Raw genomic sequence first — 26477 nt, forward strand, 5'->3', positions numbered from 1 at the left:
CCCACCCAGAAACTCTAATTCAAAAACACAAGACAACAGTGGGGGTGGTGTTTTTCATCATTGGAAACACCAACAAGGTTTGACAGGCATTGCTGCCTGTTAATAACAGAGTTGCAATTTGTTGCAATGGAACTCAAAGATCTATGTAAGTAAGGACCTGACACCAGCATAGCTTTTGGAGGGAGGAGGTATCAAAAGGAGCTATGGGGAAATGGGATAGGGAAGGGGATGTTCTGCTGCCACCGGCAGATAGCAGGCAAAAACCAATCCAATATCTGCAACGGATCTGAGAGTTCCATGCAGAATTTGTAGAGAGGTTCGTTTATAAACCAAGACACCATAGCCTCACTGGTTCTTCCTATCCAACTGGTGGGAAGGACCTCTTTTATGCTGGCAACTATGTGACTCCTCCATATCTCCCCAAGGCTGGGAACTTTAAAAGTGTGGGTGCTCCAGATGGTTTTAGGTATGAATGGTTTTGGACAGAGATAAGGAAAATTTCAGGCCTAAAACCTTTGATACTGAGGAAAGAAAGGGGCAAAAAACCTTTGGAAGCTTACTACATTTTACTTATACTTAATAATTTATCCTCGGTCTAGACAGCCAACTAACAGCTTTAGTTTCCAAACTGTCAATTGATTTTTCAACTACACAAAGGCAAAAAGATAGTAATACTGACCTCATAGCCACATTCCTCAGGACACAACTTGCCCAGTGACATCTGTGTTTTCACTCTGCGTACAGCACTCTCCTTATCTGAAAGCCCATCTGACTGAGTAGAGATCTCAATGGGGATTTCTGGAGTCTGTGACATCATCTCATCCAGCTTCTCAGCCAGCTGATCTTCTCGTCTCCTGGCCTGCTCATCTGGACTATTGGAATGATCACTGGTATTCCCTTCCTCTCCATCAGACACAGAGAGGTTTTCAGAGCTGAAGGTTGAATAGGACTGGCAGCTACTGATGCAGCGATGTGGCCTGCAAATCCACAAGAGTCGTATTGGCAAGACTTAAAGGTTTAATGCAATTGAGTAGGCTACGATGGTGGCCAAGTTCCTAAAAAAATAACTTATGCATATCGACTTAAAAGGAGATTTTCCTGTGGCAGATTTAACTTAGAGAACTGTCGCATAAAAATCTTTCTCCCACTCTTAAGAAAAAACTGTAAACTTTGAAAAATGTTTCATAATTTGTATTCAAGATTTTAGAAATATACCCAGTATATAAAGTCTCATCACAATACTATGCATGAGCTAAAGATAAGTAGTTTAAATTAAAGCTGCAAAAGAACCAATTTGTTTAGTAAGTTCAACACTATCTCTGTAGAGTCAGTATAGTTCAGAATAATACACAAGGGTGATACAGGATTTTTCTGTCCATGTCTAGACCCAATCACTCAAAAGATTCTCTATGCAACATATACAAATTGAGCTGAAGGAAGGAAGACCTTTCATGATAAATTCTGAACTTTCATCTAGCTGATGTTCCTTTCTGTTCAAGAAGCATATTGATAAACTAGAAAATGGAACTAGCATTAGTCTTCAGACCTATTCCCTTCCACTGCCTCCGTATATTTTACTGTTTGAATAACAAAAGGTATGAAAAGGAAAGGCGGGTTAAGTTCTCCTATGCTCTTCACTTTTCTGCGTTCCAAGCATGTCTACTTATCTGCTACAGATGGGATAATTCACAGCCTATATGTCATTCCTCAGTAGCTGCTAGCAAAGGTGGCTTTTTCTATTAGCACCCTTTGCAAGATCTTTAAAAGCTCAGCATTTCTTTATAGTATATAATGCCACTTTTACTTTCTGCTGATGCTTGAATAATCTATTCAAAGAAGTAGGACAACTGAAAAGCATATACAGCATTTAGTCAATCTAGTAGGAGAAGGCTATGGAAAGCCAGAGCAAGTGTTGGGGAGTAATGCCTACAGAACAGTACAGGATACAAATTTCACAAAAGCAACAAGCAAGAGCAGCAAGAGACGTGATCATTTGTTGATACCAACAGGCTGAAGTAGTTGTGCCAGAGGAACTCACTCATGTGTAAATATTGTGTAATTTGAGGTTAGATTTACTTTTTACAAGTAATACAGGCCTGAGCACTCAGTATGATATCACTGCGAGAGCCAATGTGATACAATTACTGGGATTTCAACACTCTAGCACTGATGTTCTGATGTTCTTCAATTAACCATTACTCAGAACACCTCTTGAGAGGCATAGTATGACAACATATGTCTATATGTACACCATACATTCTGCAGCCTACAATAATCAATGGATTAAAAAAGAGAGAGAAATTGATATTTAGTACTTTTTGATTCAAATCCATCATTTATAAATGTATTATTCTATCTCTAGGCATGGGTTGAAAGACCAATTAAATCAATATAAAATTTAATCCCTCCCATTAACTAATTAGTTACTCAGCAATAGGAAGACTTCAGCAATTTAAATTTTTACCTCTGTCTTCGTGGGAATTCCACTTCACTATCCACCTCTCCCTCTTCTTCTGAAGAATCATCGCCACTCTGGCAGGGAGATAAAAGACTAGTGTGGTTTGCCAATTATTACCAGCAGCCAATTACAAACACACAGCAATATGGCTTCTAACAAAAAAATAAACCATTTAGCAATGCTCGTAAAATGAAACCAGTTCTACATGGAAAGAACTATGAACTCCTGAACACGCCAACAAATTGAGCATACATGACCAGAGAGCAAAGGTCATTATTTGTGAGAAGGGCAGAGGTACCTTACCTTTGGGATGGGTCGTGTTTTACACAGTAGTCCAGGACTGCTCGTTGGGTGTGAGGAGCCAAGGGATGACCCTGGCCTGTGGGTGCTAAATTCACTTCCCTCGCTCCTTCCAGGAAACTGAGCATTTGCATACAGTGGATCATGCTGTGGTGGCTCCAGCCCTGGCTCAAGTGCCTGCCCTTGGTTTGAACCATTTTCCCGCAGTTTGCACTCTGGACAGAGGCAGCACATGTCTCCTTTACAGCATTCCCAATTATTAGCCTTGTTGCCTTCATCCTCCTCCAGATTTCTCCGTGAATCAGCTTCCATGGCAGTGGAGATAAGGTCGGGGCTAGAGCCAGACATCCTCCACTGCGCATGATTACTAAGAGGGCTCCGCAGGGCTGCAGCAGGGCCAAAATACCGTAGGTTGTTCGCACAGCTGGCTATGTCCTGCCCGTGTATGTTTAGCCGAGGGTGATGCCCATGATGAGGGGGGTGATGCTGATTGTGGTTAGATGGTTGCTCTGAGTCATCCTGGGCTGGCTGGTTTTTCAAAATCCCTGTGAAGTCACTGGAGCTGCCTTTGCTGTTTCCTCGGCGGTGGCGTGGTTTGCTACGGTAACGGCCTTTGCTATTAACTGTAGACATCTTGGGACTCCCTGAGAGAGGAGAGCCACTAGGGCCGACCTCAGTGTTGGAAATGCCATCAGACCTCAGCAGATCAGGTCTGGAAAGGAAGCAAAATACCATCCTCTCTGTTAGAATTGGTAAGTGCTAAGCTCAGTTGTATAGAGCTTTTTCACATTTCCTCTTACTGCCCTGTCAAGGTGTCTACTAAAAGATGACTGGACTAGTTTAGTGCCTTTTTAAATGATGTATGAATTGGCACACATCAAGAAAAGCACAAATAATGCCAGAACCAGAAGCGCCACTTAAGATGCATCTAGAGACTAGCGTCAAGATCCTGTATATACATGCTCCTGCCATGATTGTTTGATTTTTCACACACACACACACACACGGAAGCTTACCCCTTGAATAAAACTTTGTGTGTTGGTCTTAAAGGTGCCATGGGACTCAAATATTGTTCTGCTATTTCAGACCAACACATCTACCCACCTAAATCAATCGTTATTTTAGAGTTAGCTTTTATTGCCTTCTCTGGGTCCACAATATAATTTATACTGCTACATCTTGTTCAGCTTCTCAAGTAATTATTTGATGCTAAAAGCTGACGTTGCTAAGAGCCAATAGCATCCGTGATCAATCACCTACAACAGCTTTTTCAACTTTTTTACCACTGAGAAATATTCAACAGGCCTTGAGAAACCCCAGAAGTGGCACGTTCATGAAGAATATAGTTGGGAAGCATAGTGGTGTACACCCGGGGCCCGACTCCTTCCCATCCCCTCCAGCCCCATCATTGGCCATTTAGGGAGGGGGTGTGTGGACTAACATGACCATATATGGTCATATCACTTGATAAATGTTTAACAATTTTTAAAAATATATTAAAATCCGAACACTTGCCATGAGAAACTGGGTGTCGTGGTTAAGAGTGGTGGCTTCTAATCTGGAGAACTGAGGTTGATTCCCCACTCCTCCACATGCAGCCAGCTGGGTGATCTTGAGCTAGTCACAGACCTGATAGGATTGCACTGAGAGAACAGTACTTTCAGAGTTCTCTCAGCCCTGCCTACCTTACAGGGTATCTATTGTGGGGAGAGGAAGGGAAGGCAATTGTAAGCCACTTTGAGACTCCTTTGTAGTGAAAAGCAGCTCTTCTTTTTCAACTGTCTAGACTGGTACTATTGTAGTTACTCAAAAAGGAAGACTTTTTTAGCTTTTTGTCTTGTGAAAAGGTGAAGAGGTAGCCTTTCACTCAGGTATAAAGCTCTGCTGAGTGTGAGAGGTAACTCATGGCGCATGTGGGGAGAGCTCTGGAAAAGGTGCACCAACTCATTCACCAGCAGACAGGATCAATAGGAAAAGGTAGGCTGAGTCTGTAATTACTGCCTTTCAAGCTGCTTCAAATTTCAAGGGGACAGAGGAAGAATTGGGTGGACTCATCAGCTAACTCCTTGTTTGATAAACCGTACAAAGAGGTAGGAACAATGGTACTCCTATGATGACCCATGCTTCTAGGTCTGTAGCTCAGAATAGTACTCCACACCAGCTTTAGCATCTTCCCCTGCATTTCTGGACACAGTCGCCTAGCAGTTCAGCTCTTCCCCCTTCCCCCACCCAGGAGAGAGAAACACAAGAAGCCCATGGATTTACAGTAGGCTAGTAGTTGGTGGCCCCCTTCAAGGATCGCTGCCTTGTTGTGGCAAGGGGGCTTGCGTAGTTCAGTGAAGCTATGAGCTATGCCGTGCAGGGCCACCCAAGACGGACAGGTCATAGCTGAGAGCTCTGACAAAAGGTGATCCACTGGAGAAGGAAATGGCAAACCACTCCAGTATCTTTGCCATGAAAACTCTATGGACAGTTCCAATAGGCATAACGATATGACGCTGGAAGATGAGCCCCTCAGGTCGGAAGGTGTCCAATATGCTACTGGGGATGAGCAGACGGCTAGTACGAGTAGCGCCAGAATGAATGAAGCGGCTGGGCCAAAGCCGAAAGGACGCTCAGTTGTGGAAGTAACTGGTGGCGAAAAGACAGTCCGATGCTGTAAAGATTTTTATTCCATAGGAACCTGGAACGTCAGATCCATGAATCAAGGCAAGCTGGACGTGGTTAAACAAGAAATGAGAAGACTGAACATCGACATTTTAGGAATCAGTGAACTAAAATGGACAGGAATGGGTGAATTTAATTCAGATGACCATCAGGTATACTACTGTGGACAAGAATCTCGCAGAAGAAATGGAGTAGCCTTCATAATCAATAAGAGAGTAGGAAAAGCAGTCTTGGGATACAATCCCCAAAATGACAGAATGATCTCAGTTCGAATCCAAGGCAAACCATTCAACATCACAGTGATCCAGGTCTACGCCCCAACCACTGCTGCTGAAGAGGATGAAGTTGATCAGTTCTATGAAGCCCTACAACACCTTCTAGAAGCAACGCCCAAAAATGATGTGCTTATCATCATGGGGGATTGGAATGCTAAAGTAGGAAGCCAAAAGATAACCGGGATAACAGGCAAGTTTGGCCTTGGAGTACAAAATGAAGCAGGGCACAGGCTGGTAGAATTTTGTCAAGAGAATACAATGGTCATAGCAAACACTCTTTTCCAGCAACCCAAGAGACGACTCTACACATGGACATCACCAGACGGTCAACACAGAAATCAGATTGACTATGTGCTCTGCAGCCAAAGATGGAAAAGTTCTATCCAGTCAATAAAAACAAGACCAGGAGCTGATTGTGGTTCAGATCATGAGCTTCTTGTTGCAAAATTTAGGCTTAAATTGAAGAAAGTAGGGAAAAGCACTAGGCCACTCAGGTATGAACTAAATCATATCCCCGACGAATACACAGTGGAGGTGACAAATAGATTTAAGGAATTAGATCTGATAGACAGAGTGCCTGAAGAACTATGGACGGAGGTTCGCAACATTGTACAAGAGGTAGCAACTAAAACCATCCCAAAGAAAAAGAAATGCAAGAAATCAAAATGGCTGTCTGAGGAAGCTTTACAAATAGCTAAGGAGAGAAGGGAAGTGAAAGGCAAGGGAGAAAGAGAAAGATACACCCAATTGAATGCAGAATTCCAGAGAAAAGCTAGAAGAGATAAGAATGCCTTCTTAAATGAACAGTGCAAGCAAATAGAAGAAAACAATAGAATGGGGAGGACCAGAGATCTTTTCAAGAAAATTGGAGATATGAAGAGAACGTTTCATGCAAAGATGGGTATGATAAGGGACCAAAATGGTAGGGACCTCACAGAAGCAGAAGAGATCAAACAAAGGTGGCAAAATTATACAGAAGAACTATACAAGAGCGAGCTTAACATCCCTGATGACCACAATGGGGTAGTTACTGACCTGGAGCCAGACATCCTGGAATGTGAAGTCAAATGGGCCTTAGGAAGTCTGAGCAACAATAAAGCTAGTGGTAGTGACAACATTCCAGTTGAACTATTCAAAATCTTAAAGGACGATGCAGTAAAAGTGCTACACTCAATATGCCAGCAAATTTGGAAAACTCAACAATGGCCACAGGATTGGAAAAGGTCAGTTTACATTCCAATCCCAAAGAAGGGCAATGCCAAAGAATGTTCAAACTACCGCACCATTGCACTAATTTCTCATGCTAGCAAAGTTATGCTCAAAATCCTACAAGCTAGGCTCCAGCAATATGTGGACCGAGAACTTCCAGAAGTACAGGCAGGATTTCGAAGAGGCAGAGGAACTAGAGATCAAATTGCCAACATACGCTGGATCATGGAGAAAGCTAGGGAGTACCAGAAGAACGTCTACTTCTGCTTCATTGACTATGCTAAAGCCTTTGATTGTGTGGAGCACAACAAATTGTGGCAAGTTCTTAAAGAGATGGGAATACCAGAGCATCTTATTTGTCTCTTGAGAAATTTATATGCAGGTCAAGAAGCAACAGTGAGAACTGAACATGGAATCACTGACTGGTTCAAAATTGAGAAAGGAGTTCGGCAAGGCTGTATACTGTCGCCTTGCCTATTTAACTTGTATGCAGAGCACATCATGAGAAATGCGGGATTAGAGGAGTCACAAATTGGGATCAAGATTTCAGGGAGAAATATCAACAACCTCAGATATGCAGATGATACCACTCTAATGGCAGAAAGTGAAGAGGAACTAAAGAGCCTGTTGATGCGGGTGAAGGAGGAGAGTGCAAAAGTTGGCTTGAAACTCAACATCAAGAAAACAAAGATCATGGCATCCGGCCCTCTCAATTCCTGGCAAATAGAAGGGGAAGAAATGGAGATAGTGACAGATTTTATTTTCCTGGGCTCCAAGATCACTGCAGATGGGGACTGCAGCAAAGAAATTAAAAGACGCTTGCTCCTGGGGAGGAAAGCTATGGCAAATCTAGACAGCATCCTAAAAAGCAGAGACATTACCCTGCCAACAAAAGTGCGTTTAGTCAAGGCTATGGTCTTCCCAGTTGCAATGTATGGCTGCGAAAGTTGGACCATAAGGAAGGCCGAGCGTCAAAGAATTGAGGCTTTTGAACTCTGGTGCTGGAGAAGACTCTTGCGAGTCCCTTGGACTGCAAGGCGAACAAACCGGTCAGTCCTCGAGGAGATCAGCCCTGACTGCTCTTTAGAAGGCCAGATCCTGAAGATGAAACTCAAATATTTTGGCCACCTCATGAGAAGGAAGGACTCCCTGGAGAAGAGCCTAATGCTGGGAGAGATCGAGGGCAAAAGAAGAAGGGGACGACAGAGAATGAGGTGGATGGATGGAGTCACTGAAGCAATCGGTGCAAACTTAAATGGACTCCGGGGAATGGTAGAGGACAGGAAGGCCTGGAGGATCATTGTCCATGGGGTCGCAATGGGTCGGACACGACTTCGCACATAACAACAAGTAGTTGGTGGACATTTTAGATAGGGAAGGATAAAGCAAGTTGTTAACCTTAAATGTCCTGCTGGATTGGTAATATAACAAAATCTCACTTCCTAACCCACAGAAAATATTATGATCCTCGAGCGCAGAGCCCACTGCTAGGTGGTCAGTCTGAGACTTTGCCTACTACCTTTCACTCAGAGAGAAGGGGGTAGAATTTACCTTCTTAAATTTGAAACATGATCCAGTACTACTTGTGAGCAATTACCAGTAAAAGTGCAAAAAATGAAATTATTTTCTTCTGCAGCCCACAATGTTCACTGTGTATTGATTGCTATATAATTGAAAACTTTGTTCACACTGTTACCTTGTAGAGAGGGGGGAGGTCATCTTATATTCAGGGTTGACTTCCTCAAGTAAACAGAATACACCTCCCATAGGGGGAAATTGTTTTGCTACTTGGCTCACCTTTTAATCTGACCCCCAGGCTTGTGAGAGACTCCTTTCCTTTTCATCAATTTTTCCACTGTATTGGCATGGATTATGGGTCGGACTGGGTGACGTTTGTAAGTCCCAGGATATTTCTTTTCCACAGCTTGTTCCCGCCTACATTATAGAGTAAGAATAAAACCCTAATGTTCCCATTGCAAAAGTAAATTACCAAAGGACAAAGCAATAACTTTCTCCAGATGAATCTAATTTTTTTCTTATATATCTTACAATACACTCATGTCAACAATGCAAAAAGACTAGTTATTTGTTAAGCAACTGCTGAAACTACCAGGAATCCTGGCTGCGGAGCAGATCAAAATTCCAAACATAAGCAAGTACAGCATTCTAAGGGAAAGGGATTCCTCGCCCTATTACTAGGGGGATTTAATTAAGTGACCATAAATGGTTTGGGAACAGACAGGTTGCCTCCAGTTCCTATCATCAGGGAATATTCATTTATAATTTCCGCAGAAAACCAAAAGGGTGAACCTTTCCCTAATTCAGAAGTCCTCCAGTGTGTGTGTGCTATGCAGGGGCCAAAGAAGGCCGTTCTGGAAAAGGGAGGTAAAGGTAAAGGTAAAGGTATCCCCTGTGCAAGCACCAGGTCATGTCTGACCCTTGGGGTGACGCCCTCTAGCGTTTTCATGGCAGACTCAATACGGGGTGGTTTGCCAGTGCCTTCCCCAGTCATTACCGTTTGGAAAAGGGAAGGTATGGACAAAACTGCCACTGCAAATGCCCTCTACTAATGCAGCCATAGAAATAAACTGATTAATTAAAAAGAATGGATCACAGTCCTTTCCACCCTTGTTATAATAATCTCCCATTCATGATGCTGGGCACACAGGTGGGTTACGTACTTAATGAGTTCCTTTTCCCGAACCTCCAGCTGCAGCATGATGGCACTGAGTTCCATGTACAAGTTATTGGCCCTTTCCAGTTTCTTTTCATAATGTTCACGGATGTCCAGTGCATGCCTGTGCGAAGACAGCTAGTTTCAATAAGCTAGAGCATATATATGCAGTACAAAGGACAACTGTACTTATGCAGAATCTTTCCAAATTAAACATGTCCTATATAATTTTTAATACAAGCATAGCTGATTAAAACAAAAACAAGATCAAGGTTTCAGCTATGAAAGAAGCACTCAGAACAGATAATTGTAACCTATCGTTCCCCTCTCTCATAATATGGGAATGTGGGATCACCCTGAAAAACCTTAGCACTAGATTCAGGACAAACAAAGAACAGTTCTTCGCACAACATAGTTGATTTATAAACTCTGCTGATGGCAGTCAACATCTTAGAAGGAGTTTAAGACATAGTCACAGAGGACAGACCTATCAATTTGATAGCCAATCAGAACCTCCAGGCTTGATGGCAAGAGGTTTCTTAATACCAGCTGTTGGAGTGAGGAGGTCAAACAGGGGAGAGATTATTGCTTTCACACCCTACTTCTAGGCTGTCTATAAGTATCTAGGCAGCCTATCAGCTGGCAATAAGATACTGGGCTAGATGGGCTCTCATTTGTAAACCACCCTGTGCCTTTGGGAAGGACAGTCTAAAAAATTAATTATTAAATCAACACTTGAACCAGCAGGTTTCTTTTATATTCATAAGAAATAAACTGACCTGAGTTCTTCTCTTCTGCGACGAATAAGTTCTTCATCTAACCGGTGTATACAAGTTCCTTCACTTTTAATTTTTTCAAAGTGCTTCTTCACTTCTTCTCTCCATTCAGCCTACCAAAATAATTTCACATTTAAATGATTACACAGCATGAATCATGGCAATGACAACTTCTGTGAAAAGGGCTGCTCTTTCTGCATATTAGAAAAGAAACCTCAGCAAGTATTTATAGGTTACTTGGCACCTTTATGTAAACATTACCATTATAGATTCTGAAAGTCTGATGCCATCTAAGTCCCAGTTTTTCCCTGTAATTCAGCATGATTTCCTATACAAGCTCAACCATCACTAACTGGAGCAATGCTAAAAATGTTATCTTAATCTGTAAAATTCTGTTTCAGACTAATCAGACCAATCTATAGCTGTTCAAAGGAAATTCATAAAGCATATTTGGCATTAGATTTTTATACTCACAACCCCACAGATTTGCCCTAGGACACACTTCTGTATGGGGATCTGCTTAGGTGAATTAAAGCAATCATGTTTAATGGCTGCACCAAAGATGCAGTTCTCATTATCTTTAAAAAAGCATTGCCATGCTTGGCCTGACTTGCAACAAGCCAAAAACAAATCAGAACAAACCCCTCTTCGTGGGATGGCATATATCCTGCATTGTTACATTAATTCCATACAACACTTGTTTCAGATACACTTTTCTTTATTCTTATATAGTACTTCAGTAATAAAGGTGTATTCTCTATTACGGTATTTGGTTTATCCCCTCTTGTAGCTCAATCTCTCTGTATAGTCACTTTTTTGGTCCATTTAATACATATGATGAAGCAGGCTGTTTATGAAACTGTACAGTACAGTACTACAGAAGCCAGCTTGGTATAGTGGTTAAGAGCAGCAGCTTCTAATCTGGCAGGCCAGGTTTGATTTTCCGCTCCTCCACACGCAGCCAGCTGTGTGACCCTGGGCTCATCACAGCACTGATAAAGCTGTTCTGACCAAGCAGTAATATCAGGGCTCTCTCAGCCTCACCTACCTCACAGGGTGACTGTTGTGGGGAGAGGGAAGGGAAGGTGATTGTAAGCCACTTTGAGACTTTTGGTAGAGAAAAGCAGCATATAAAGACCAACTCTTCTTCTACTACTGCAAACTAATTAATGCAAATGTCATTCTGTTGTAGAATATGATTTTTGGTTTGTTGCCTCTTTTTTAGGTACTTCAGATTATACACATTAAATTCTTTCCCTTCATATTCCCTTACATACACAAATTTAGTACCATCAGTCCTTGCGTCTGCTTTGTCATCCTTTTTCAAATATACAGAGCCCATCCGAAGACAAGCTGAGTGTAAGAATGTGAATTCTGCACTGGTATTTCTAGATTTACCTGAGACTTGAAATAAGTCTCCTGAGGAGTGGCCAGCACATCAGCAGATGCAATATCAAGGTGCATAAGTGTCTGTCGGAAAGAGGGACGATTCCGGGGCTTGCTTTGCCTGGAAAAGAAATGAGAGTCTATCTGTACAGTAAATTAAAATATGACTATGAACATATCTGGAGTATCCCTTTATAGTGACATTTCAAATAAACTTCAATGTCTGTGGAAATATTAACATATTAATGAATCTGAAGTCAAGCCAACACATTACTCTAAATTATTATTTTTCACAAGAATAGTATTGCTAGAGTGGTGTGTACAGGAAGAGATCTCAGCTTTGGTTGTCAATTTAAAGAAAGTGGGTTGGATCCGGACCAAGGATCATGGTTCCAATGCAGGATAAAAGATAGAAGCTTGCATTAAGCCTAGAGCAGCAAGGCATACTACACTCACACTGACACAGTGGGGTCGCTTATACCATGCTCACACCCATCTGCTATGCAGATTATGCATATTCTCTGACATCCATGGACAGCAACTCACACCATGTACAGCTTGGATCCTGTCACTCCATTTCACTGGTGGTAATGGCACCACATTCATTCAATGCAAAGAACACTCAAAATCCATTAAGTCTACACATTTCCTCATACTTTACTAGAAAGAAACCAATCAAGGAAAATCCTATTGTTTACACAGTATATCCCCTAAGCACACGTTCAGTCAACACTTGTGTTGAAGGCTGTGTGAGTGAATTTTGCCTGAGTCAGGATTGCAGCAAGGAAGCATGAGGGGGATTCCTGCTGGTTATTTGCAGAGGACATGATATGACTCGGGTATTGCAAGGGTGGATGCAGGTTACAGTATCAGCTTTGCTTGCTACACAAGCAGCAATTCTTACCATGTTTGTTTCATAAGGAGCTTGAATCCATCTGGACAAGTGGAGGGCACAGGAAGGTGCAGGCTGTTGCTACCTACACCCCAGATGATGGCTGAGGAATCTACATCCTTATATGGAATCTCTGCAGTGAGAAGTTCCCACAAAACCACTCCAAAGGACCTAATGCATACAGGAGAATGAAGAAACCGAAAAACAATATTTTGCAAGGAAGACTACAAAAATATTTTACTTCTGAACAGGAGAAATCAGAAGTAATATCAAATCATTAAATATTGGTTGATGTTAAATTCTATTGGGAACATAGAAATTGGCTAGCCCTTTTGTAAACATTTCTCACCATATATCCACTTTTTCAGAGACAGGTTCATTGCGAATCACTTCTGGGGCCATCCAGGCTACAGTTCCTGCAAAGGACATCTTCGTACTCTTATCGCTGAGTTCTTTGGAAGTACCAAAATCCGAAATTTTTACTGTATCATTGTGAGTGACTAATACACTGAAGAAAGGAAAAACAGAATACAGCATGAGAATGTTTTGTGCCACTATAGCAGCTCAAGCCTTAATTTACATTCAATTCTATTTCTAATTCTTGATACACATTAGAAACTCACTTAGGTGACTTGAGGTCTCTGTGGATGATCTTATGAAGATGTAAATAGTTCATTCCACCAGCAATTCCTGTGGACCAATCTACAAGCAGACGAGGCGTGATCTTCCGACCTGCTCGCAAGACTTCATACAGCTGTCCATGTGCACAGTACTCCATTATTATACAGTAACATGGTGCCTGAGTACAAACTCCCCTAACATAAAATAGAACTACAGATGAAAAAGACAACCTAAAAACAATGGGACATTCTAGACTGAAACACAGTGGCTCATTCACCATTCTCCTTAACAGTTCCATACATGCAAGGTTGATTACTTGTTATTATTCAGACATATATCTCAATAGCAGTGAAAGCGAAGACTCTTCAGAGATCAGAGTGTTAAGTTCTAAACAATCCCCATTCAACGATGAAGTGTGATTTGAAGCCTTCATGGGGGCAGAATGCAGGGGATGAAACAATGTTTGCTTCCATACCAGGATGATTTTTCATGGTGGTCAGGTTACTAATATGATGGTGTGCAAAACAGATTCTTGATAGCAGATTTTTCTCTCCATTGCTTTCCCTCTCACAAACTGGCCATCACTGCTGTGTTCTCCCATGACCCTCAGGAGTCTCCACATACTCCATTTTAGTTTATTTTGATGAATAATCTCCTCCTGTTACCTGTCCAGAAGATAGGCTGAAGTGTGGAGAATTCTCTTCTGGCTTTTGAGGAGGGGGGTCTCTACCAGCATGCCTAGCAATGCGCAGGAGTAACACAATACGCTTTGCAGAAAAGTAAATCTCCACATATTTAGTGAAGTATCTCTAGAAATCCTCTTGCCTATTTAAAAAGCCAGTGATTTTCTTCTGTTATGCTAATTGCTGCAAGGGACTGAACCCTTGAGATGAGTCAAATACATGAACATAATAAGTTTCAAGTAGATTTTCCTTCCCTCTCCCATCCATACAAAAACGAACCCAGTATACCATCAGCATGCATATAAAATACAGAATTTTATCCTGTAAATGAGATTTTCTAGTTACTACTGTAGATCAGATGATACAGGGAAGTAGCTGAATTCAAAGCATAATTTCACTGACCATCAGGAGAACTGCAAAGTCTGACCAGGTAGCAATGCTCGAGAAATATAGCCTTCACAATCAAAATATTGACCTACTTGAAAGCGATGATGTTAGGATGCTTCAGCTTCCTTAAATGCTTGATATCTGTTTCACTCTGTTCTCTCACTTTCTTGATGGCCACCTCCTCTGCTCGGAATTTGCCCAAGAAGACTGCTCCCTGTGCTCCACTGCCCAGCCACTGCAGTTCAGAAATCTCCTCAAAAGGAACCTCCCACGTATCTGGTAACAGCACACACACTCTATTATAGCTTCCAACAAGCACCAAGTAATATCTTGAACTTAATTAGTAAACAGAATGCTAGAGAACAAGAAAAACAACAATCAGCACTTCATCTAGAAATGATGGTGAGCAGGAACCAAGAGATCTTCCTTGCCCCTTTTCTGGAAATCCTTAAACAGAAAAAATGTCCTTTAAACCTAAAGGAATTTTCCAGTAGTTCATATTAGCAGCTAGAGATGCTAACTAGAAACGATCTGGATAAGGAAAATCTGATTGCTTAATTTGGAGTCAAAGTCTTCTCCCACCTTTAATCTAGAGTCTGAGACTTCAAACTATTTATCTGGTTTTGTGGCCCAAGTTACCTTTCTCCTCCCTACAGGAAAAAAAACATGGTCTTCTGCCTAGGAAGGAACTCTGACCATGTCCATTAGGCATTGGATTTGCCAGACATAAACTAGGCAAGAGGAAGAAACCACCATAATGAGTACATGGATTCTTTGGAACTGTACTGCAGAAAAAAGAAAACTTTGCCCCGGTTTTGGAGGGAGGGGGCTATGGAGGCACTGACTACTGTTTTAGCTCTATAAATCTTGGTGTGTGAAAAGATGACTTCCTAAACAACTATGTCAGGTGCCACCAGGAATTTTTGGAGATCATTTCTACAAGGTATGCAGCATCCAAAAGAATACACTGTCTCTGTGAATATTGTGAATAGGTGAATATTGTAACATCACCACCCCAGAGTGGCCTGATTTCAGATATAACAGATGATCTAATAGTTTTGGCATACACTACAGACTTCATGGAAGCAAGGGATGCCCTATTTCAACAAAGAAGCATTGAACATTCAATTCCCACTATCATGGAGCTTTCCCCAGCTATCAAGTAGATGGGTAGTTTACCACTGTCCCATTTTTTGTAAAACAAAACAAGTCCACTGGGATCTTAAAGAACTCTAGTTCATTATAAGGTTTCATGAGACATAGCTCACTTCCTCATATATAATGTCAATAAAATAATTTACTTCGTTTTTTAAAAAGTTGTTAAGAGAAAAAAGGGGAGGAATTGAACAAAGAAAGGCCTAATAGCATAAACCATGCCTTACATAGTCATAAGTCAGAGACAACAGAGGTCAGAGGCTCTAGCTGTTTTGTTATTTCTTTTGCCATTGATTTGTATGACTTATATCTGCTTTGTGTATTACACTTTTAAGAAGCTGATCCCATTGCTTCTTGACAAAGCAGGAGTCATGTTATAACAAAATTTGCAAACCCCGGATTAAATGCTCAAGGAGCAACTGAGACATAGAAAACTTTATAGGACTTCTAATTGAAAGATTAATTATAGTCTTTAGAGCTATTGCCAGTGAGTGGTATATGAAACACTGATGCACACATGCAAAAAGATGAGGCTATGGGAATTTAATGATACTGCAGAGGCTAACATACTCCTCTCTGCGTCTAAATTCACCCGACTTTGAAAACACGTTTTTAAGCCCCAATAAAAATATATGATTTTACCACAGAAGTTTACCTTGTTGTTGCAGCTTGTAATCAGTGGAGTAAGCTTTGCCTATAATATTCCATACTGGCTTCAAACAGCCAAAGAGCCCTTCAAGAAATCCACTATTTCCACTGCCTGATCTGTTGAATTGGATTTTGATATCATCTGTTCCATGGTTGGTCTCCCTTTTCACACTGTCACTGTTGTCCTGGTTAACAGTGGTTTCTAATTCATCCTGTTCTGTTAATTGTAGCACACTGTTCTCAAACTGGTCCCTGGAATCCTCACTTATGCTGGTCAGTACTGTTGTGGCAACTGAGCTGCTCATGTTCTCTGACACATTGCTCTGAAACAAACCCTTGTCTTGTGCATCTTCTATCATCTCAGGTGAAGAGTGAAGACCAGTGGTCATATGTTCTCCATGCATCCCACTAAAATCTCTGTCTTCACTTAGGGTCTTGGTGATCACAGTTGTAGAAGACGACCAGCTCAGGGGTTCCTGAGAACTGGTCATTGTACTGTGGGTGTGCATGGAATAGAAAGTCTGAGATATTACGTAAACAAAAAGATATCCTCACACCTGGTGCAGCAAGTGGCCCCTGAAAAGAGACAGAGGGCAACACATAAGCATAATGCAAACAACTGTACTTACAATGTAAAACTGAGAACCATTCTTCCAATTGTTTTGCCTAGTCCTCAGTCTGAGTGCCTCTTCTACCTTACCATCCTCTCAAGGGAAAGATTTTTGGTAACTACAAAAGTTACAATAGCACGAAAAAGCTCCATCCAAGTCAAAAATATTTCTGCGGACTCTGTGGTATCAGTAATATTACATGGTGGACTTTGTACATCAGTCACACTAAAATCACCTGACATCAAAACCAAGCTGGAACCTGGGCATGTGACGAAACTATTGAAGTATTTACATAGCTTTCCATTTTACAAAAAAATTATTCAAACTTCGCCAAGTTCATTCCATGATAATTTATCATAAAATATTCTGGATTTTATATTGCTCAGATGATTATATCTAGATATGTTGATAAAATTCTTTACAGTACTTAAAATCAATTATACCTAAATGTTCACATATGACTGCAAAACTGAACTGTGATAACTTGTGTATATTATTGCATTTGAAATATCTATTTTACTATTACCAGAACTATGAACTGAAACCATAGATATTATCAAGGAACACTATGTAAAGTCTATTCCTGTAGCCAAAATAAATTAAAAGTCTCGATAGAAAATTGACAAAATGCTTTAACTTGTTTAAGATTGACAAGATGCAAAAGTAAAAAGTGACAGAAATAGAATTATATGTCTCAACTAGGAATGTGCACCAGGAAAAAAAATTGGTATTTTCGGATTTGAGTTTTCCTGGGTTTGTTGTTGTTAGGTGCAAAGTCATGTCTGACGCATCGCGAAAGGATGCACAGTAATGGGTTTAAACTACAAGTACAACGATATAGGCTAGATATCAAGAAAAAAAAATTTCAGTCAGAGTAGTTCAGCAGTGGAATAGGCTGCCTAAGGAGGTGGTGAACTTCCCCTCACTGGCAGTCTTCAAGCAAAGGCTGGATACACACTTTTCTTGGATGCTTTGGGCTGATCCTGCGTTGAGCAGAGGGGGTTGGACTAGATGGCCTGTATGGCCCCTTCCAACTCTATGATTCTATGACCCCATGGACAATGATCCCCCAGGCTTTCCTGTCAAATGGACTTCGAGGAATGGTAGAGGAAAGGAAGGCCTGGAGGATCATTGTCCATGGGGGTCATAGAATCATAGAGTTGGAAGGGTTTGCACCTACTGCTTCAGTGACTCCATCCAGCCACCTCATTCTCTGTCGTCCCCTTCTTCTTTTGCCCTCAATCGCTCCCAGCATTAGGCTCTTCTCCAGGGAGTCCTTCCTTCTCATGAGGTGGCCAAAGTATTTGAGTTTCATCTTCAGGATCTGGCCTTCTAAGAAGCCAGATCCTGGGTTAGTAAAATTCAAATGAACTTATTCACTGATTCATAGACAGAGTTTGAAAATCTGAACTGATTCCGCTAAAACAGCTGCCAGACAGCTGATTCTGCTGCACAGAGAAGCAGCGGTTGGGGGTGGGGGGAGGCAAACCAACAACAGCTGATCCCCAGAAAAAGCCTTTTGGCTGTTTGGCAGCTCAAGAGTAAAGTAGTGGACAAGTTTGCAGATGACACGAAATTATTCAAGATGGTAAAAATCAAGAATGCCTGTCAAGAGCTCCAGAGGGATCTCCACAAACTGGGTGAGTAGGAAACAATGTGGAAAATTAAGTTCAATGTTGGTAAGAGTAAGGTGATGCACACTGAGACAAAAAATAAATCTCACAGTTAGGCATAGGGGTCTGAACTTGCTGTGACAGAGAAGGAAAAAGATCTTGGTGTCACAGTGGATAGCTCAATGAAAGTGTCAACTGCTGCAGCAGTGAAAAGTGCAAACTCATATTTTAGCAAGTATTAGGATATGGCCAAAAGTACAAGAGAGGGCAACTAAGATGATTAGAGGGTTGGAGATCCTTCCCTAGGAGGAAAGACTGATTCCTATATTCATGTACCTTCCATGTGATGCACATGATATTTTTAGAAACATGGAGGGTGGGGAAATTATGACACAGAAGGGGCAGGTTAAAGAAAAAGCTTCTCCATCAGTGTGGGCTGGGCTGGACTGCCACTTGGTTTCTCTCCTCCAAGGACCAACTCCTGCGGCAGCTATTCAATCTGTAAGATAGTACCATACCTTGACATGGCTGATATGATCACCTGGAACCACAGCACAATAACATTAAGACTAGACAACTGTACTGGACTGTATATTGGGCAACCCTCAAAATCAACCTGGAAACTCCAGGTGGTCCAGAATGCCAGAGCTCAACTATTTATGGGAGCTAGACAGAGCATGTCCATTACCCCCAACCTGTAGGTGCTCAGATAGATGTCCATCTGTTACCAGAGCTATCACATACAGAGCTGTTCATGGCCTTGATCTCTTATCTACAGGACCAACTCTTCCCCTAAACTCTGCCACAAGAGCTTTGCTCATTTCACCAGGGCTTTCTAGAGATGCCAGTCTACAAAGCAATTGAAACCAACTATTCTCTGTACATGTGCTTTCTCCATTGGGGCAATTTATGGAATGGCATGCCCAAGGGGGTCAGGAAGGTTTCCATTCTCTCGGCTTTCAGCAAACTATACAAAACGTAATTATTTAAGTAGTAATTGAGTTTTTGCAACGTATATTGCCAGTCAGAACAAACGTACAGCTTGAATAACAGAATTGTAACGACTGCACCATGCATTTTGTAATAACTTTAAAAATCAGTTTGAAAATTTTCATAACGCCATGCTGCTGGAAACATATGTAAAGAAAAAGAAAAATCCCAAACACCAAATCAATACAGATCCCTGAAAAAGTGATGCTGCCACCTACAAATTTCTGCATGCTTCCAGTCTCACACAAGGTTAATAGTGATTGACACATCAGAATTCAAGCTGCTCTGAAAGGAAGCATGAAATCTAAGGACTGAATAAGTAACTTAAAATGAATAGCTTTCAACTACTTCAAAGAAATTTCAGCACTTCCCTTCTATTGTTTAGGAACGTTATCTAGCAATTTTGCCTTCAAAATCAGAAAGTTTATTCAGACAGTACAAAATATTCAGGTTAAAAAAAAAACTATGACCACTGCAGCACAAACTGAAGACATACAGTGCTTTTTCAAGAATCTGTTTACAAAGATCAACAAAACATTCCGATTTAAGTCTAACACCATGCTTGCTAAATCCAAGTACCCCTCCAAAATGTAGCTTTCTATTTTTACTATAAAACTACAGACAATGTTTTTAGCAATAAAAACAACATGCCTGTCTTCTAATTTAAAAGGTATATGAACCTGGTGGTTTGGACAGTTGTAACACAGAGACCCACGTGCCAATAAAGGGGTGTGTATCCCAGTGGCAAGGAAAGGTAGGATATGACTTTCCAAGTCTGACAATTTAATACCCATATTTTGTAATAGCTTTCATTCTGAACACAATTCCAACTCCCATTGTATTAAAACAGCAAGTACTGAGCAAGAACGGGTCAATAAGCAGAGCCAGATCTGATTGAGTCCATTTCTGAACAGCAGAACATAAGTACATATAAGGTTAAAATCATGGGTATTTAATATGATAAAAAATTATCTGAATAGATGTTTTCCTTGCTATGAAATCAACTGATTTTAACTAGTGAACCCCCCAGCCCATTCATAGCCAAAATGGTTGGTCATCCTCTTATCCTAAAGCATACATCTTATGTTTTATCAGCATTGCATCCAAGCTACATGAGTAGGCAGCAGGATATTTTTACAATTGAGAGGGAGTCTGCCTTTCTGGAATCACAATTATTCTATTTTGTCTATGATAATTTGTCTATCCTTTCCTCATTATTCATCACTTCTGCCCTTTCAAATATCCACTGCCCTCTGAATTTTGTATTTCCTAGCTTTAGAAGCAAGAATAATTAAGCAACCTCCAGAACTACAAATGAAACACGGCCCCAATCACTGTATATGCAAATACATGGATAAACAGCTGTCAGACAGAAAAACATTATTGGTTTTAATATGATCCCTTTGAGCATTTTTCCCTGTCCTTTCACACCCCCAATGCACCATTCATCTGCTCATCTGAAATAAAAGGCAGGAAGGTGATACTGGTCATTCTGAAAATTTGGATGCTTCAAGAAGAACAGATTTATCAAGATACTTACGACAATGGGCAATTTCTATATTCCTCCATTTTCTTGCATTGTGGAAGGCAAGAAAAAACAAACTGCTGTGAAAAACACAGCAAGGAAATTCCACCCACACAATCCTGCAACCCTGCTGCAAAGGAGAACACAGAGGCTTACTGACGTCACAGATTCATGAATGGATGTATACGGGGCCGTTTTAGGTTTCAGAGCCGAGCCTGCTGTGGTGTATGCAGGGGGCGGGGGAGACAAAAAGAGTCATACCAGACAGCCAATCGGAAACAGGCAACTATTGGCTTGCCTTTCTTCAGAGGAACTTGATTACAGAACAACCAGACACCACCAATCAAACCCCTGAGACAGACTCAAAGGGTTATGATGATGCAGACGCTGCCAGATGGGAAGGGGAGGTGGCCACGGAAACAGATGTTAAAATAATGGTAACGTGTGAGAATAGTAGAAAATGCAAAGAAAAAAATTGCTGTCATACAGTTTCAAAGCCCAAAACACCATCTGTCTTTATTATACAAGGTACAACATAAAAATTACGTTCCTGACTTTGATACTATGAAGTATCCATAGGAACCTAGTATAGTAACTAATTAGAGTATTATTCGTTTCTTTTTAGATATATGCACATTCTCTCAAAACCAGATTGAAAACTTATATTGTAGGTTTTCTCTATCTTCTATCTATCTATAAGACATAAAAACACTAAGATTTGCAAGTAAGAAAATTCCATACTGCAACCAAGTCCCTACTTGACCCAGCATACAAATATCAGAAATTTACTCTCTGACAATCTTGCAGAGAAACATTTCCCCTGGTTTTGGACCCAACAAAAAGCAACACCCAGCATCAAGTGGAGGGCAGTGAAACTCCAGACCTCAGACCAGAGAAACCAAAACATTAAGGAGAAATTCTGCTATTATGAAGAGGCTTGCTCATACCTGCTTTGTTTCTTAAACTTAATTTTATCTTTTCCCCAAAACAATGGTCAGGAAACAAAAATTATTTTTCCTAACAATGTTCACAAGCATGACTGCCAACACGGCTCTGTTGCTCTAATCTTTTCCATGTAGACAAAGGAAGAATATTTCTATAGCCAATTATTAACAATAGAGATTAACTGTTTCATCGAGCAGACCTTTGACCAGTATCACACCACCACCACTGCTAACATATCTGTACAACTGGATACCTGCAAGGATTCAGGGGTCAGGAGAAATGCCAGGCTCCCCCTTGCCTTGATGCTCTTTTCACTGTTCTCCAGCACAAAGGTTTCTGCATCCCCATATTGACTCTCACCTCCCTAATATCACTTTCATGGTCTTTCCTGTACCAAGATATCCATTTTGCTCCCTCCATGTCTGTGACAGTGCTTTCTCCGTCTTCAGCCTTTGTCCAAACTGTCTCCCCTTCCCTCCTCTCCTTGCCTCCCCATCTCATCCCCCTTATTACCAACAATCTGCCATTCAGCTCTGCTTTCTTTCTATTGGCACCTTCCAGTCTTTTTCTAGCAGTCTACTACTTCCCCCACCACTTTCATAGGCTTTTCTCCTCTTGCAGCTCCCTCACTGCTGGTGCCTTCTCTCTCCCTTATCCTCTATGCATCCTTCCCTCCACACACACACACACAGTTCCTATGGTAATAATGACAACTGAGTTGTCCAAAAGGCTACCCTCCCCCCTTTTTTTACAATGACATCTGCTCATATGCAGACATCTCTGCATATGCGTGCTCCTGGGGAGGAAAGCTATGGCAAATCAAGACAGCATCCTAAAAAGCAGAGACATCACCCTGCCAACAAAGGTGCGTCTAGTCAAGGCTATGGTATTCCCAGTTGCAATGTATGGCTGTGAAAGTTGGACCATAAGGAAGGCCGAGCGTCAAAGAATTGAAGCTTTTGAACTCTGGTGCTGGAGAAGACTCTTGCGAGTCCCTTGGACTGCAAGATGAACAAACCGGTCAGTCCTAGAGGAGATCAGCCCTGATTGCTCCTTAGAAGGCCAGATCCTGAAGATGAAAAATACTTTGGCCACCTCATGAGAAGGAAGGACTCCCTGGAAGAGAGCCTAATGCTGGGAGCGATCGAAGGCAAAAGAAGAAGGGGACGACAGAGAACGAGGTGGCTGGATGGAGTCACTGAAGCAGTAGGTGCAAACTTAAATGGACTCCGGGGAATGGTAGAGGACAGGAAGGCCTGGAGGATCATTGTCCATGGGGTCGTGATGGGTTGGACATGACTTTGCACCTAACAACAACAACTGGTGTTTTGACAGTCTGAAAAAAATGGAGATGGAGAGAAGTAAACATATTGTAATTTTCTGCAACCCTGGGAACTTGAGTTGCAGAAAACCCTGTACTATACCTGCGTTGTCCCATTAGGTGGAGGTTTGATTTGCACAGTAAGGCCACCACAGAAATTAGATCTATGATAGAACAGTCATATATATAATTGTGATACACCCCCTGGTGAATCCCCAGATGCCCGAACAAGTAACAATAATCTTTTTCTTGCCCTTGCCTCCACATACAGACAAAGCATAACCAAGTTCCTTATAGGCTTTTTTTTCCTGTGGAAGTAATAATGATGACTGCCTCAAAATCAGAGTGTAAGAAGAATAGAACCAGACCACCATAGCTGCACATAATGAAATATCCCTTCATAAAATAATAGAATTGGAAGGGACTTCATGGGTCATCTAGTCCAACCCCCTGCACTATACAGGACACTCACAACCCTATTGCTCATCCACCGTAACCTGCCACCCTCTTAAGCCTTCACAGAATCAGCCTCTCTGTCAGATGGCTATCCAGTATCTGCTTAAAAATTTCCAAAGATAGAGAACCCACCACCTCCTGAGGAAGCCTGTTCCACTGAGAAACCACTCCCATCTTCCCCCACTATATTTTAAACTTAAAAGTAAATCAAAGGAGAGTTTTATTAGAAAAAAACCCAGTAGAGAAGACTTATTTATTGTATGGTATGTGTGTAATATAGCCAGGAGATCTGAATTTTGTCTGGCTGCCAGACAACTGTCATTGCCTGCTACACATCACGAGCCTGGTGTTCCTTGGAGATCACCCTTTTAAGTGCTAACTAGGGCTGACCCTGCTTAGCTTACAATAATTGATGGAATCAAGCTTGCTAGGGCTATCCAGGTCAGGTATAGTAGAGGAGTGATCAGGGGAAAGGCATTGACCTTTTCAGTTTGGAGGGAAAGCTGTATGGAAATAGAGGTAGAAAGTCAGGTAATTTTAAAGCAATTTAATTTTAACACCCCCCCCCCCCGAGAAACAGAAATCTGGAGAAAACACTTTCTTATTAATCCTAACACTTAAAACATAAAATACATTATTTATAATTCCACATATAAAACTGTACTATTTGGTACATTCATTAAATGTCACATCATAAATGCCTTTGTTTTTACAAGCAATTTACACCCAACTGCTCCACTCTATGCAATTTTAACACAAGTATCATAGCTTTTACTTCCTAAAAGGTAGGGGGGGGATGGCAATAAAAACACAGTAAACTTTGTAGTAAATAGGAGATCTCACCTGACATTCTTTCTACATGATTTCTTATTTTTAGAAACCTACTCCTATTGTACTGCTTATTAGATATACCATACTAATTGATTGCATTGTTTTTCACTGTGTAATCTGCTTTGAGTCTCAGAAATGAGGACTATAAAGTAAATAAATGCCCTGTAAGAAAATAGATTAAGGTGGGTAGCCATGTTACTCTGAAGTAGCAAACAAAAGTTGAGTCCAAAGGCATCTTTAAGACCAACAAAGTTTTATTCAAGGTGTAATCTTTGGTGTTCATGCACACTTCCTTAGACAAAAGAACAAAAATTATAAGAGTACAGATATAAGGAAAGAGTAAATTAGTAATAACTTAGTAAATAGTATCACAACAAATATGCAGCATGATAATGAAGACTAGATAGTTCCTTGCTAGAATAACAAAATCAGTCCTTAGGGTTCAATTGTCATTCACAAGCACATGGGGGGGGAATAAAAATGTTAAGGTGATTAATAGCTGATGCTTTCCCAGCTGTGGAAAGAAGTAATTAAAAGACACTTGTTGCTACTCCCATCCATCTTTTTGGATATGGACCTTTTCTGGGAAAGACACTGTTATCTATTTGCTGTTTTGGTTTTAAATGTTCATTTTAACTCCATCAGATCAATTTACCCATTACATTTTATTTACATAATCTCTTGTTCACTAAGAGCATATTACTAAACAGTGCAATTCTAAAGTAGGGGAGTGTGTGTGAAAGCAGTAAGGGGGACAAATGTCCTTTGCAATGGTGTATCTCTGGTTACATGAAGGCCAACTACAACATTGCAAGCTACCAGTACCACTCCATGACTCATGGCCCCTGGCACAGCCCCGAGATGACTGCCTATTGGCACAACCAAAACACAGGCCTCTGTGCAAGCATGGTTATGGCGATTTTTGGGGAAGTGGCCAGAGTTAGTTGACTCCTTGAGCCCTTACTGCCTGGGGAATGTCTCTATCAGAGGCAGAAAGTTGCACCAACAGATAGCATAGCCCATAGGAACCAACTTGAACTGAAAAAATCTGCATGCCCTCTCATGGCAGCCATGTCCGTTAGGCCCAGAGGAGTTGAGGCAGTTCATGAGGCAGGCAGCTCAAGCTCCCTCCCCACTGACAGGTGCCTGGAACAGCTGATAAGATTTGGTCCCCGCGTCTGGCAACACATGGCTCACCCAAGCCTCCTCCCAAGCTCCATGGCTGCCACACTTCCCTCCTTGGCAGCATTATGTGCCCCTCTAGCCAAAGAAGCTGCAGTTCCCCCACCCCTCCACATCAATTCCATGCCAGCTTTTAAGTCCTTTAGCCAGCTGACGTACTTACACCCTCCTGCAGTGGCAGGACACACGTCTTCCAGGATGGTCATATTTTCAACTGAGCTGAAGTCACAGGTTATACACGCATTTTAAAAAAACTTCTGCATGGAACAAAATTTCCCCTGATCAAGACTCACCCTAGTACTAACAACAGGAGCACCTATTCCCATGGTATGACTTTACCAGAATCATCACTTTAAGTTTTTAGAATAAAGTAAAATGCATTTGACTATGTGGAATTGAGCTTCTAAAATAGGAATGCAAATATTCATAAATAAAATATGAATGACAGGCCCTTGTGGGGAGATGAGGGGAAATTAAACCCTGTTTTCATCAACTTCATTATTTTCTGCTGTTCATAATATTTCTATTTAAATACAAAATTATTCCCAGTACCTGAAAGCTCCCACACTTATATCCCATGTCCTCAAGTACAGCTGTGCATAGATTTGCCGTTCAAAACCAAGTGTCACTCAGTGCGGCTTCTATGAGTGAGACATTTCAACTCCAGCTTTCTCTATCTGAAGAAAATAAAGACTAAAGTGGTTTCTTTTTAAATTGGGTTGAACCATGGCATGTCACCTACAGAGAAGAAAATGAAAGCAGATTTCATAACACACGGAGATGAGGAATCACTCCAATTCAATTCTATCAGTGCCATTAATAAATTCACCACAATAACATAATTCGGACTTACTGTCGCAATACAGAAGTTT

At 41.3% G+C, this 26477-nt stretch overlaps 1 protein-coding gene across 8 annotated transcripts in view; it reads right to left on the reverse strand.

Annotated features, from left to right (window-relative positions):
• The window catches only part of MAP3K13 (mitogen-activated protein kinase kinase kinase 13), a 46103-nt gene that overhangs the window by 11625 nt on the left and 8001 nt on the right, over nucleotides 1-26477 (reverse strand). For 5 of the 8 annotated variants that reach the window (XM_077349187.1, XM_077349183.1, XM_077349186.1 and 2 more), the window contains 12 exons: nucleotides 16139-16707; nucleotides 14421-14604; nucleotides 13261-13452; nucleotides 12987-13145; nucleotides 12650-12808; nucleotides 11758-11866; nucleotides 10363-10472; nucleotides 9591-9707; nucleotides 8707-8844; nucleotides 2762-3470; nucleotides 2465-2532; nucleotides 680-977 (listed from right to left, as the gene is read on the reverse strand). In XM_077349187.1, the coding sequence (XP_077205302.1) occupies nucleotides 680-977; nucleotides 2465-2532; nucleotides 2762-3470; nucleotides 8707-8844; nucleotides 9591-9707; nucleotides 10363-10472; nucleotides 11758-11866; nucleotides 12650-12808; nucleotides 12987-13145; nucleotides 13261-13452; nucleotides 14421-14604; nucleotides 16139-16640 (2745 nt within the window). In that variant the 5' untranslated portion in view covers nucleotides 16641-16707. Of the gene's footprint in view, nucleotides 1-679; nucleotides 978-2464; nucleotides 2533-2761; nucleotides 3471-8706; nucleotides 8845-9590; nucleotides 9708-10362; nucleotides 10473-11757; nucleotides 11867-12649; nucleotides 12809-12986; nucleotides 13146-13260; nucleotides 13453-14420; nucleotides 14605-16138; nucleotides 16708-20885; nucleotides 21100-26157; nucleotides 26344-26477 lie in introns of those variants that run through there. The other 3 variants (XM_077349184.1, XM_077349188.1, XM_077349189.1) reach the window with 2 other exon arrangements.

The sequence above is a fragment of the Paroedura picta genome, chromosome 8 (assembly GCF_049243985.1).
Source record: "Paroedura picta isolate Pp20150507F chromosome 8, Ppicta_v3.0, whole genome shotgun sequence".
Lineage (NCBI taxonomy): Eukaryota > Metazoa > Chordata > Lepidosauria > Squamata > Gekkonidae > Paroedura > Paroedura picta.